The 12,980-nt window shown below is 34.6% G+C and overlaps 1 protein-coding gene across 11 annotated transcripts in view; it reads left to right on the forward strand.

Annotated features, from left to right (window-relative positions):
• ZEB1 (zinc finger E-box binding homeobox 1) overlaps positions 1 to 12,980 on the forward strand; it is a 185,575-nt gene that overhangs the window by 113,482 nt on the left and 59,113 nt on the right. For all 11 annotated transcript variants that reach the window (XM_064591905.1, XM_064591906.1, XM_064591907.1 and 8 more), the window contains one exon: positions 10,763 to 10,963. In XM_064591905.1, coding sequence (XP_064447975.1) covers positions 10,763 to 10,963 — 201 coding nt within the window. The remainder of the gene's footprint in view (positions 1 to 10,762; positions 10,964 to 12,980) is intronic.

Here is a 12,980-nt window from a genome sequence, read left to right on the forward strand (position 1 = left end):
AAGGGGGTCAGTTGCCAAATATTAAGATACTTCTCTCTAGATTAGATGTGGGTTATGAGGGGAGGGAGGTGGGTGTGGGGAAAGGAGTCAAAACTGACACCAAGAGAGTTTTATCCTGAGCAAATGGAAGAGTAGAAATGCCATTGACTGAAATGGAGAATACTGAGAGGATCAAGACTTGGGTTTTGGATGTGGCATGTTTGCTTAGACCTCCAAGTGGAGATGTCAAGTAGGGAGTTGGGTTTGGAGTGCAGAGGAGTTTGGACTGGGATATAAAGCAGGGAGTCCTCAAATGGTATTTAGAGCCATGAGACAGATTGAAGTCCAGGAGGTGGAGGAAAGAAATGGAAAGGCAGCAGTGAGTTAGGGAAATCAAGGAAGTCAAGAGAAGAGATTAGTCAGAGAAAGACATGTATCATATGATCTCACTGATATAAGGAATTCTTAATCTCAGGAAACAAACTGAGGGTTGCTGGAGTGGGGGGTGGGGTGGGAGGGATGGGGTGGCTGGGTGATAGACACTGGGGAGGGTATGTGCTATGGTGAGCGCTGTGAATTGTCTAAGACTGTTGAATCACAGACCTGTACCTCTGAAACAAATAATACATTCATTATATGTTAAAAAAAAAAAAAAGAAAGATAGTAGGAAGGATAAAAGTAAGGGGGGGAAATCGGAGAGGGAGACGAACCATAAGAGACTATGGACTCTGAGAAACAAACTGAGGGTTCTAGAGGGGAGGGGGTTGGGGGATGGGTTAGCCTGGTGATGGGTATTAAAGAGAGCATGTACTGAATGGAGCAATGGGTGTTATACGCAAACAATGAATCATGGAACACTACATCAAAAACTAATGATGTATGGTGATTAACATAACAATAAAATTTTTTTAAAAAGAGAGAAGAGATTAGTTTGAAAAGGAGAGATTTTCTGTCAAATGCTGCTAGTAGGTCAGATAAAATGAGGATTGATCATTGTCATTGCCTTTAACAATGTAAAGGTCCTTCATAATCATGACAAGAACAGTTTTGTGACCAGAGTGGGTTTAAGAGAGAATAGGAAAAAACAAATTGGAGACAAGTGTAGGTAACTTTCTCAAGAAGCTTTGCAGTAAAAGGGCCTGAGGTATAGAATTTGGGATTCTGTAGACTTAATCAAAATAGGAGTTGAGCCAGAATAGGGTTTTTAAATGAGAGAAAGGCAGGGGAGTTAAGAGTGTATGCAAAGAGTGACTGTAATGATATTGGATTAAAGTAGGTATTTCTTTAATTAGTGAGGTTGAACATTTTATTACATGTTTATTGTCCATTCATATTTGTGTGTGTGAATTTTCTTTGCATATTCTTACTGGGTGGTTCCTTTTTTTTCCCCATGAATATTTAAGAATTCTCTGTATAATAAAAAAAGTCAGTCTTTGGTAACATGTATTGCAGATATTTTTTACAGTTTGTCGTTTGCCTTTTGACTTGAAATTTTTTCTATGCACAGTCATGGGTTTTGTATTATGTTTATAATAGCCCTTCTTATTCCAAGACTGTAAAAGGATTTGCCTGTATTTTCTTCTATTACTTTTATGATTCCTTTTTCTGTAATTAAAATCTCCAATTCATGTAAATTTCATTTTGGTTAAAATTGTGAGGTGGAATCTGATTAGTAAGACTACCATAAGTCTGAGGGATCTATTTCTGGATTCTATTTAAGTCCATTAATTTTCTGCCTATCCCTGTACTAGTACAAGTCTGTTTCCATTTCTATAGCTTCAAGATACATTTTTTGTCTGGTATGGCTAGTCCTTGTTCTCCTACCACCACAATTACAATCTGTCTCATCTCTGAATTTTCTTGAATATTTTTGTGTTTCTTTTTCTAGAAAGTAATAATACTAACAATGTGTATTGAGCACTTACGTGCAGTACTATATTAAGTTTTTTGCATATATAATTATTTTTATCACTGTGACAGTCCTATTAGGGACGTTATCCCCACCTTAGAAATGAAGAAACTGAGGCATGAGAAGATTAAGAAACATGCCCAAGGTGACATGGATAGTCAGTGGTGAAGCTGTGGTTTGAGTCAGACAGGTTCATTCCAGAGATTGTGTTCCTACCTCTCCTTGTAAATGTTAGAATCATTTGGCCTAAATCACTTAGATTTAGAATCTAAAATATCATGCTAACATTTGGATCAGAATTGTATTGAATTTATACATAATTTTAGGTAGAATTGACATCTTTATAATATGAAATCATTCTATCCAAATACAAGGTATGTCTTTTCATTTATTCAAATCTTCTTTTTTGTTTTTATTTCAATTCCAGTTAGTTAACATACAGTGTAATATTAGTTTCAGGTGTACAATATAGTGATTCAACACTTCCATATAACACCTGGTGCTCATCACAGCAAGTGCAGTCCTGGATTGCCATCACCTATTTCACCCATCCCCCTACCCCCGCCCCTCTGGTAACCATCACATTGTTCTCTATAATTAAGAGTCTGTTTCTTGGTTTGCCTCTTTTTTACCCCTTTGCTTGTTTGTTTTGTTTCTTAAATCCCACATATGAGTGAAATCATACGGTATTTGTCTTTCTCTGACTGACTTATGTCACTTAGCATAATACTCTCTAGCTCCATCCACATCATTGCCAATGACAAGATTTCATCCTTTTTTATGGCCAAGTAATACTCCATTGTTTGTTTGTGTGTGTGTGTGTGTGTGTGTATACACACACACACATCTTCTTTATCCATTCATCAGTCGATGGACACTTGGACTATTTCTATAATTTGGCTATTGTAGATAATGCTGCTATAAACAGCAGGGTGCATGTATCCCTTTGAATTTTTATAACCCTCAAGAGAATGCTAAAATCTTCTTTATATAGGTCCTTGTTTTTTGTTTTGTTTTTGGTTTTGGGGGTTTTTTTTTTTTTTTTTTGGCCTTCATGGGTTATCTTTTGATAGAGTTGATAGAGATTGAGTTTTTCTTCTGTTATGTTTTTAGCATGTTATTGTTTATTGGAAAGCTACTGATTTTTTCTATTAAATTTGTAATTAGTCATTTACCAAATTTCTAATTGCTAGTAGTTTTTTGCAGTAATTTTTCTTGATTTTTCCAAAAACATCAACATATCCCTTGCAAATAATAATTTTGCTTTCTCTTTTCCACTATTTGTGCTTTTTCCTTTTGTCATTTTTTAAAAATTAGCTTAATGTAATGATGACAGTAAACATCTTTATCTTAGAAATGCCTCTGATACATAATCATTTATCATAATACTGCCTTGTTTAATTTTTATGAAAAAGTATCAGCAAGGAATAGAGAATTTTATCAAATGCCTTTCATGGTCTGTAGAAGTCATATTGTTTATCCTTTACTATGTTAAGATGGTGGACTTATATATTTCCTAATGTTGACTAATGCTTGCTTTACTTAACTTCTAATGTACCACTGGATTTAATATTTTATTTAACATTTTTACATCAGTGAGACTGAGTTTATAAGGGTGTATGTGCATGTGCGTGCACATGCATACAAGTATGCTCTTAGATTTAGTTGACTGTTAGGAAGCTGGCTTCATAGGAAGAATTTAGGCTCTTTACATTTTCCTCTCTTGAAAAAGCAACAGAATTATCAGTCCTTTGAAGATCTGAAGAAATTCACCTGGGAAAACACCTGGCAATTTTTGGGTGGTTAGCTCTTTGATGTCTTCCTAAATTTATTCTATCATCTGTCTACATTTGCCATCTCTTGTATAATTTTATAAATTCTATAAAATAATAGATGTAGTTATAATCATTAATATTTTCCTAGAAAGTTATTTAATCCAAATTTTTTTAGTATGTTATGTTAATCACCATACATTACATCATTAGTTTTTGATGTAGTGTTCCATGATTCATTGTTTGTGTATAACACTCATTGTATTTCATCCAAATTTTTAAATTTATTTGCTTAGATTTGTAGAAAATATTTCTAAAGTAAATCTCTTAAATTCCTTTATAGCTATAATTACTTCTCTGTTTGCATTAATATTGAATCCTTGTACCTCTCAATTTTTTCTAGGATTAAGTGGGCTAGTGATTTATCTATTTTATTGATTCTTCAAAGATCTGGCTTTTGGATTGATTTAAAATTATATGGCTTCTCTGTTTTTTGACTCAATAATTTCTGCATTTGTATTTTTAATTCAGCCTTCACACTTCACTTGGATTTTGTTATCCAGCCTGTATTCTACAAGTAACAGTCCTATAAATTAAAAAGCATCCTTTTTTTTAGATTTTATTTATTTATTTATTTATTTTTTGACAGAGAGAGACATAGCAAGAGCAGGAACACAAGCAGGGGGAGTGGGAGAGGGAGAAGCAGGCTTCCCGCAGAGCAGGGAGCCCGATGTGGGACTCGATCCCAGGACCCTGGGATCATGACCTGAACGGAAGGCAGACGAAAAAGCATCCTTTTTATAAATGTATATTTTCCTATGAAGGAAGTATTACTTACTGATAATTTCATGTGAATTATTTTAGTCTTTAGATACTTTCCTCACACACACAAGGGAACCACCTGTCCCTGGGACTGATTTTAGTTTATCTGCTAAAGAACTTTGCTGTTTAACTGTTTCATCTGTCTCTTTGTGACTTGTACTTATACTGGCTGAAATTAGCTCTCGGAATGAGTGGGAACTTTAATAAGTCAGGGAAAGGAGAGGTAATTTGGGGTGACTCTTGTTGGGGTATATAGACAGAGGACCTGTGGAGAATGGGAAAGAGGACAGAATAAGAACTGAGAGAACAACCAGAGACAAATCCCAAGAATACTTAGTAATGATTATATAATGAGAGAGGGGAGAAAATAAGAACTAGGATTCTGTACATGATAACAACCCTCTCCCCTGCCTTCACCTATCAGTTATCATTCTATGACTAGCTTGTATATGAAGGCATTGAAAACCACCAACCCTTTGCAGGGGTAAATAAATGTCAGAATCACTGACTTCTGGGGCGCCTGGGTAGCTCAGTCAGTTAAGTGTCTGCCTTTGCCTCAGGTGATGATCCTGGGGTCCTGGGATCCAGCCCCACTCAGGCTCCTTGCTCAGTGGGGAGCCTGCTTCTCCCTCTCCCTCTGCCTGCCACTCCCCCTGCTTATATGCTCGCTCTCTCTCCCTCTCTCTCTGTCAAATAAATAAAATCTTTAAAAAAAAAAAATCACTGACTTTCATTGGAGTCAGGTTTTTAAAATTATTTTGAAAATGTAAAAACAGTCTGTGATTATTCAATTTAATAGGCACCCTAGATTTAAAAAGATTTTACCTAGAGAGAGAGATTAAAAAAACTTTCCCCCAGATTTTCTGCACTATTAGTATTTATTTAAACCTAACATGTTCAGAGGTGCCTGGATGGTAAGCGACCAACTGGTGATTTTGGCTTAGGTCATTATCTTGTGGGTTGTGAGATCCAGCTCCGTGTCAGGTTCTGGTGCTCACCCTCATGCTCAGCAGGGAGTCTGCTCCCTCTGCTCTTCCCCACCCCCACCATGTTCACATGCATGCATGCATGCTCTCTCTCTCTCTCTCTCTCAAATAAATAAACCTAACATGTTCATTGTGCTTGGAGCACTCTAAAATCATTATGATGCCTATTTTTAAAAGATATAACTACATAATATACATAGTGCATATTATATTACTTACATGTTACATTAAATATGAATGTTATGTCATAACATTTATTATACAGTAAAATACATATATATTAATATTATCTATAAGTTAAGTCAAAGGCCAGATTAACAAATACTTACAGTATGCCTGGGTATAGTCTTCATGGACACATAAGCTCCTCTTTCCCGGAGTAACATCATTTGCAGAAGTTTTCTCCCCTTAGGATTGTCAGATGACCTCTCTTTTTCATTTTGTGTACTAATTTACCTGTTCTTTGGTTATCACTACAGTTTTGTCATTTTCCTGAATCATCAGTAAACTTAAGTATATTGACTCATCTCTTCACTCAGAAAAAAAGAAGTGTGACCCCACATCCAATTCAACAAGTAATTCTATACCTACTATGTGGAAGGCAGTGTGCCAGGGACTCTTTTCAGGATAAGAAAAACATGTTAAGTGGTGTTGTTATGGTTTTGTCCCAACTGATGTTAAAGAATAATGGAAATACTTGTTCAGTTTCTCCAAATATTATCTTCATATTTCATAACATTCATACCTAAATTGTGTTGTTCTCAGCATAGTGCTAACGTTATTACTTAATCAAGCTATAATCCATTGCTCTTGAGAACACGACTCAAAATGTATGTTTTTCTGGGTGTTTCTTAAATTATGACACTGGGTTAGTCTGATGGATATGGAGCAATTTGTTAGAAGTACAGTATGTTATTTTGTAAGGATCAGTCTTACATCTTTTTCTAAGAAAGATTTTATCTTTCTTTTCTACCATGCAGATGAGTGTGTGTGTTTGATAGGAATGAGTGAGACATAGCTAAGCATGTATTAATGGCATGATATAAGCAGAACTTCTCCCTCTAGGAAAAAAAAAAAAGCCTTTTTATGCCTGAAAATATGTTGACATGTGGCCTTAGCCTGTGGCTTTCATCAACACATGCCATGGTTATCACCTGATAAGAATCAAAGACCTGCGGGTTAAATATGTCCCCTCCCCCCTTCTCTTCCCCTGTGAAGCCTAACCTGCTATTCAGAGCTATAATAAACAGTGCTTGGCAGGGTTCTTATTTCTAAAGCATTTAGATGATCTTGCTCTTATCTTAGTGACTGAAGTTGAGATTGTGTTGCTCCTTTTTTTAACTAAATTCATCTAATTTATTTAATTCTTTATTATAATTGTACATTACTTAAGAAACAGATGTTTACATGGGAGTTTAATTAGTGCAGTTGATACGTACTACATGCAATCAAGTGCTAAAAATAGCATGTTATGTGAAAGTCTTTCAAAGGTTATTGACTGCAATGATGATATTACCCTATGGTGTACTGTCAGTTATATTATAATGAGATTCTGATGGTTAAAATTTTTTAGTCATTTGAAAATGTTTTAGTAGCATATTGTTAAATATGGAATTCCAGAGCCCCAGAATAGGCTAAACACAAAAATACAAGTTTAAGAATATTTATCATTAATGTAATAATTTTCAATCAGTAGACTTTATATATAAGTAGTTAAAGTGTATGAGCTGTGGAATCAGGCACGTAAGGATTTGAGTCCAGCTCCATAACTTAATAGCTAAATAATCTCAAACAGGTTACTCAGCTACTCGTTTTGTTGTGTTGTGTTTCAGTTTTGGGGAAGGGGTTATTTTTTGGTATATAAAAGGGAAATATAACAATACCTACCTCTTAGGAATTGTTCTAAATATTCAGTGGGATGATGATGGTGATGATAAAATAATAGTAATAATGGCAGACACTTCTATGATCTTTACTGTGTGCCACACACTGATCTAAGCATAATACATTTTTAAACCATTAGATCCTCACAACCACCTTATCAGTGGATACTGTTATATCTGACATTATATGTTAGCAAGTAATACCAACAAGAACTACCACCAATAAGTCACTGTGTCCTTAACCACATTCTAGTGACAACAGATGCATTGAAATGTTACCATTTCTCTATAGAAATTTCAATTCATATTGTGTATTTTAAATTATATTTAAAGATTTTAAAAACTTTACCTTTTCTGTTTTCCTTTATCTTTGTTCTCTTGAAATTCTTTATTTTAATCAAAACTCAGAAACAAGAGGTGATAATCACCTGTTTGTTAAGAATGCATCTCTCTTTAGGTAAACTAAATTTCATTATATTTTTTTTAGCCAAAGGTTTAAAAATATAGAGGCATGGAGATAAATGAGCAGACAGTTAAGATAATGGACATTTTCAATGGCTACTAGAATTTATCAGGGACTGTATTATTATTTATGCTTTTTGTGCTGGGGCTCTATTTTTTAAATTAGCTCTGTAGAGCCACAAAAGAGTAGATCAAGAAACAGAAGCTTGAGTTTCTTCTAAGTTACACTAGTCAATATAAGCAATTTTCACTGCTTTTTCTCTCAGCTAAGTAACTGTGAAGCAGAAGAAAGTAAGAAGACTTGGAAAATAGTTATTGGTCTTTTTTCCATCTTGACCAATAAAATGTGGTGGGTTTTTTGCCGCATATTCAAAACATGATTTGGGAAAATTCCCAAGATAACTATAAAATATATGCAATCTTTGTGGTTTTGGGTATTTGACTTAAAATCTTCCATACCACAATGGCAGCTCATACTGGAGGCCAGAGTCCTAGAAAGTGACAGGTATTCTTGAAGAGTACTTTGGGCTACAGCTGACCCAGGCAGAAAAAAACAGGGTGAAGGACCTCTGGGTAAAAAGAACCTAGTGCAGCTCAGCTTAGAAGAAACTTAGTGAAAACTATGAAGCATGCAAGCAAATATTGGAACCAAAATACATATATGTCTTGAAGACTAATTCTGTAGGGTACTTTTTAAGCCCCAAATACTCTAAATGTAAATGTAGGGTTAGACAACCTATAGCTAACAAAATTGATAATGATAAAATTGAACTACAGTATTACATCATTAAAAGGCAAGAATAGCACCAATATAAAACCGTGGCCAAGTCAAGATACTGAAGAAATCACTAAACCTTCTCTTCACAAAATGGAATTTCAACTATGCATACATGTCCAAGCATGGTGAGAGCTATGGAACAACCTTTGAGAATCATTCCCTTTATCCACACTTAAAATGGCACAATTTACTCTGCTCATTGTGTGTGGCTGGAGTACAAGGAATTCCCCATGTTTCCATTTCTGTCTACTTTCAATAAGTTTTCCCTTTGACTCAGCACTTCCATCTCTACTAGTAAACCTGACATATGTATTTAAGGAGTGGCCAAAGATATACTTATAAGAAAGTTTGTTGTTAATCCTTAAAAAATACTTGGAAACATAAATTTTATCAGTATAGGTTATTGGTTATATTCTATCAGTACAATGAAATGATGTGTAGCCAGTGAGAGGAAATGAGAAAGCTTCACATTTACTGAAAGAGAAAAATTTCTAAGATATGTTATTAAGTGGCAAAAAACTAGGTGGCAAACAGTATAATGTAATCCCATATGTGTGTATTTAAAGATGTATAATACATTTATATAGAGAAATGATAGTAAGTATGATATATATGTATATAAGTTGAGGTCTGCATTATAATTAAATAGGATAAGGTATATAAAATGATTAGTATCATGCCTACCTTGTGCATAGATAAATTAAAATTGCTGTTATTATTATCTTTAAAGAGTGAGTCAAGGAAAGGATATTTCCTGGGAGGGCTTTTACTGATTTTACATGTTTTATATTATCTGATTTTTTTGCACTAAACCTGTATTACCTTTATAGTAACATTAAAAAATAGTTTGCTCTTGGGAAAAGATTTGGAAAAATGTATTCACACTAAAGTATTAATGACACAACAAAACGATATTTTTCTTCCGACACAAGATATTGAAGGATTTCTAATGTGGGCCAAAGGGTAACTCCAGTAGTCTTTTGAACAGTGGGGTCTTCCTAAGGTCTATAAAAGCAGTTTTGGAGATGTTTGCTTATTCATTCTCACTGTGACATATACATCCATACTTCTGATTGTATTTCTTTCTTCCTGCTCTCAGGTGTGTGTGTATTTATATGGGACGGGGGTATATATGCATATCACATAAACATTTAGGTTATTACCTTCTTTCGAGAATGGTTGGAAATTTTAAGGAAGAAATGAAAAGAATAACTGAAAGTAATTATTGCTTAGTTATCTCAAGGAAGCAAAGATTCCTTTTTCTCCCTTTCAATCTTTGCTTAGCAAATAAGGATCAACTTGCAAATAATTGAGAAGAGGTATTCCAGCGACCATACCCAATGTGGTACTAAATGATTTATCCCAGTAGAGTGATTATTACAAGGACTCTGAAGAAAAAATATTGACTATATGTATTATTTGTTTTCAGCTATTACTCATGATTCTGCAAACTGAGGTCATTCCAAACACTTATTTATCTTCATAATGCTGGTGTTAAATTTTATTGAAATTCATTAAAAATATGGAAAGGATGCCCATTTGAAAACTTCTGGATGTCAGTTATTTTTTCCAAAATGACAGACTTACATACAAACATTACTTAAATCATGCCTTACTTATGTAGAAGTTTGGCTAAATTGATTTGATAGATTCTTTCTAAATTCAGTGTGGGATTAATATGAAATGCATGGACCCAGTTTGTATCTTGAAAATATCTTTCTTGTGGTAAATATGATGAGGTTTTGTTGTCTTATTAGGAGAGATGAACTCTTCTTAATTATAATGCTTTAAAGATTTGAGGCCCTAATTGTGCATAAGCAGTATCATATAGAATACACTCATTATGACTGGAGAGGATATTTAATGTAGTTTAAGAGCACAGAATATAGAACCAACTGCTAGGGTTCAAATCATGGCCCTCCTACTTCTTAGCTATATGATCTTGGACAAGTTACTTATCTTCCTATGTCTTGGTTTCCATTTCTGGTTTCAAGGTTATGAGTAGTAGATGGTAGATAGGTAGTCTATTTCAAAAGGTTGCTATAAGGTAATGAGTTACTATTTATAGAAGACTCGTACTAAGTCCTTTTTAAAATTTCTTTTTACTGAGGTGTAAAAACTGATTTTTACACTAGTTGGTTTTGATTATTTGTTTCTTGTTTGTATTACAGTTACAAATTATAATACTGTGGTAGAAACAAATTCAGATTCAGATGATGAAGACAAACTCCATATTGTGGAAGAAGAAAGTATTACAGATGCAGCAGATTGTGAAGGTGGTGTGCCAGAAGATGACCTGCCAACAGACCAGACAGTGTTACCGGGGAGCAGTGAAAGAGAAGGCAGTGCTAAGAGCTGCTGGGAGGATGATGGTAAGTTTAATTTTTTCATAATATTCTAGTCTCTTGATTCTTTAAAAAATATATATTAACTGTGAAGAGATAAATTTGATGAAAAGTTTGAAATGATCTTTAAACATGTCTATTAATCAATAGAAGGTGTCCCACTTAAACAAAAAGTTTATTGTGAAACAGAATAATAGTCAATCTGATTATTTGTGCAATGCATATAAGATATTGAATTTTAGTGTTTTTTTTAACCAGAATCAAGCTTTCCATATACTGTTGATATAACTGAACCTACCTTTAATTTTATATTGTGACTTCTAGAAATGAAGAATCTACTTAGAAACCTACAGATTATATTTTGCTACAGTAAAATTATAACATAACTCAACAAAAATCCCCAAACAGTTAAATCATAGGAGTATTTTTAGTGTTTGAAAGCTTCTTTTTTTTTTAAAGATTTTATTTATTTATTTATTTATTTATTTATTTATTTAAGAAAGAGAGAGAGAGAGAAACAGCATGAGAGGGGAGAGGGTCAGAGGGAGAAGTAGGCTCCCCGCCGAGTCAGGAGCCCGATGTGGGACTCCATCCCAGGACTCCGGGACCATGACCTGAACCGAAGGCAGTCGCTTAACCAACTGAGCCACCCAGGCGCCCTGTTTGAAAGCTTCTTCCTCCTCCTCCCCCTCCTCATCCTTTCCCCTTCCCTCCCTTCTCCCATATTTCATAATGCTGTGAATTTTCACTCAAGTAAAATTTTTACTTTTACTAATCTCAAGCATGGTTGAGTGGAAGGATTAGTAAAGTCTCTCTACTTACTTACATTGAATATTTAAAATTCTTCCTCATCTGTCAAATGAAGAAATTGGACTATAGTTTTTTCTTCTAGATTGAAAATTCCTCCTCTCTGCTTTTCCTAATAAAACTAATTAAATTATTTAGCCTGTCTTGCCAGGATTTAAACAACAGTGGTGTAAAAACAGAAGAATGTGAAGAAAGCAGGTATTGTGAATTAGAGGGATTGGGGATCAGGAATAGGGGCATCAGCAAAGGCAAAGAGGAGCATGCACAAGTGATCACATTCAAAGTCAGTCAAAGACGAAAGCTCCCCAGCGAGAGTTCAGATTTGGGGAAGTCGGCTAAATAAGGTATCAGAACTCAGTTTAGGCAGTCTGGGGAAATGAGTCAAGTTTGCTGGTCAGAGAATCTAGATACGAAAATGTGGAAGCTTAGATAAAATGTGGAAGCTTAGATAAAATGTGGATCTAATAATAGGCACAGTACAGCAGTAGTTAATATTTCTATAATAGGACAAATTTATAGCTAACAAAGAACTTTCAAAATCATGTAACTGCCCCCCTCATTTTATAACATTGTTCATTGGTCCATTAAGCAAATTCTGCAGGAATGGAGTTGCAAACTTGAATAAGACTGTCTCTATATTAAAAGTGCTTATAGTTTAGTGAGTGAGAAGGATAAATAAGTCACAAATTCATTACAGTTTGATGTAGGTGTAAATTTAGGATTCTGTGGAAACATTAAGCAGGAAAATCCAAATCAGAGAGAGGAAGAAAAGTCCTAAAAGAATTTCTGAGTGAAACAGTGCGGGTCTTAAATTATAAAGGACCAGTAGAGGTTGATTAGGTAAAGGAGAAGTAAAAGAAGATATTTCCAGCAGAAGAAGCAATATACATGAAGCCATAGAGGCTTGAACAAGTGGTGTTTACAGAAAATGAGATCAGAGAAGTAAACAAGGAAAAGACTATGAAGGGCACTGTGTGCTAAGTCAAGGAATTTGAACTTTTACCTTAGAAGCTGTGAGAACATCATTGATACATACTTTAGAAATAAGTCTGGTAGCAATATGGAAAATGAATTTTGGAGGGAGAGAGTGTACAGACAGGTAGCACCTTCAGTAAAGAAGCTATGAAAATGCAGGCAATGATGAGAGTTTTGGACTAAAGAAATGGCCCTTGGAATGAGAATAAAAGGGAGAGATTTAACAGGAATGTAGGAGGTAGAGTATATAAGATTTGGTTTG

Source organism: Mirounga angustirostris, unplaced genomic scaffold (assembly GCF_029215605.1).
Source record: "Mirounga angustirostris isolate CCGP_5_RB_7025 unplaced genomic scaffold, mMirAng1.0.hap1 SCAF_5, whole genome shotgun sequence".
Taxonomy (NCBI): Eukaryota; Metazoa; Chordata; class Mammalia; order Carnivora; family Phocidae; genus Mirounga; species Mirounga angustirostris.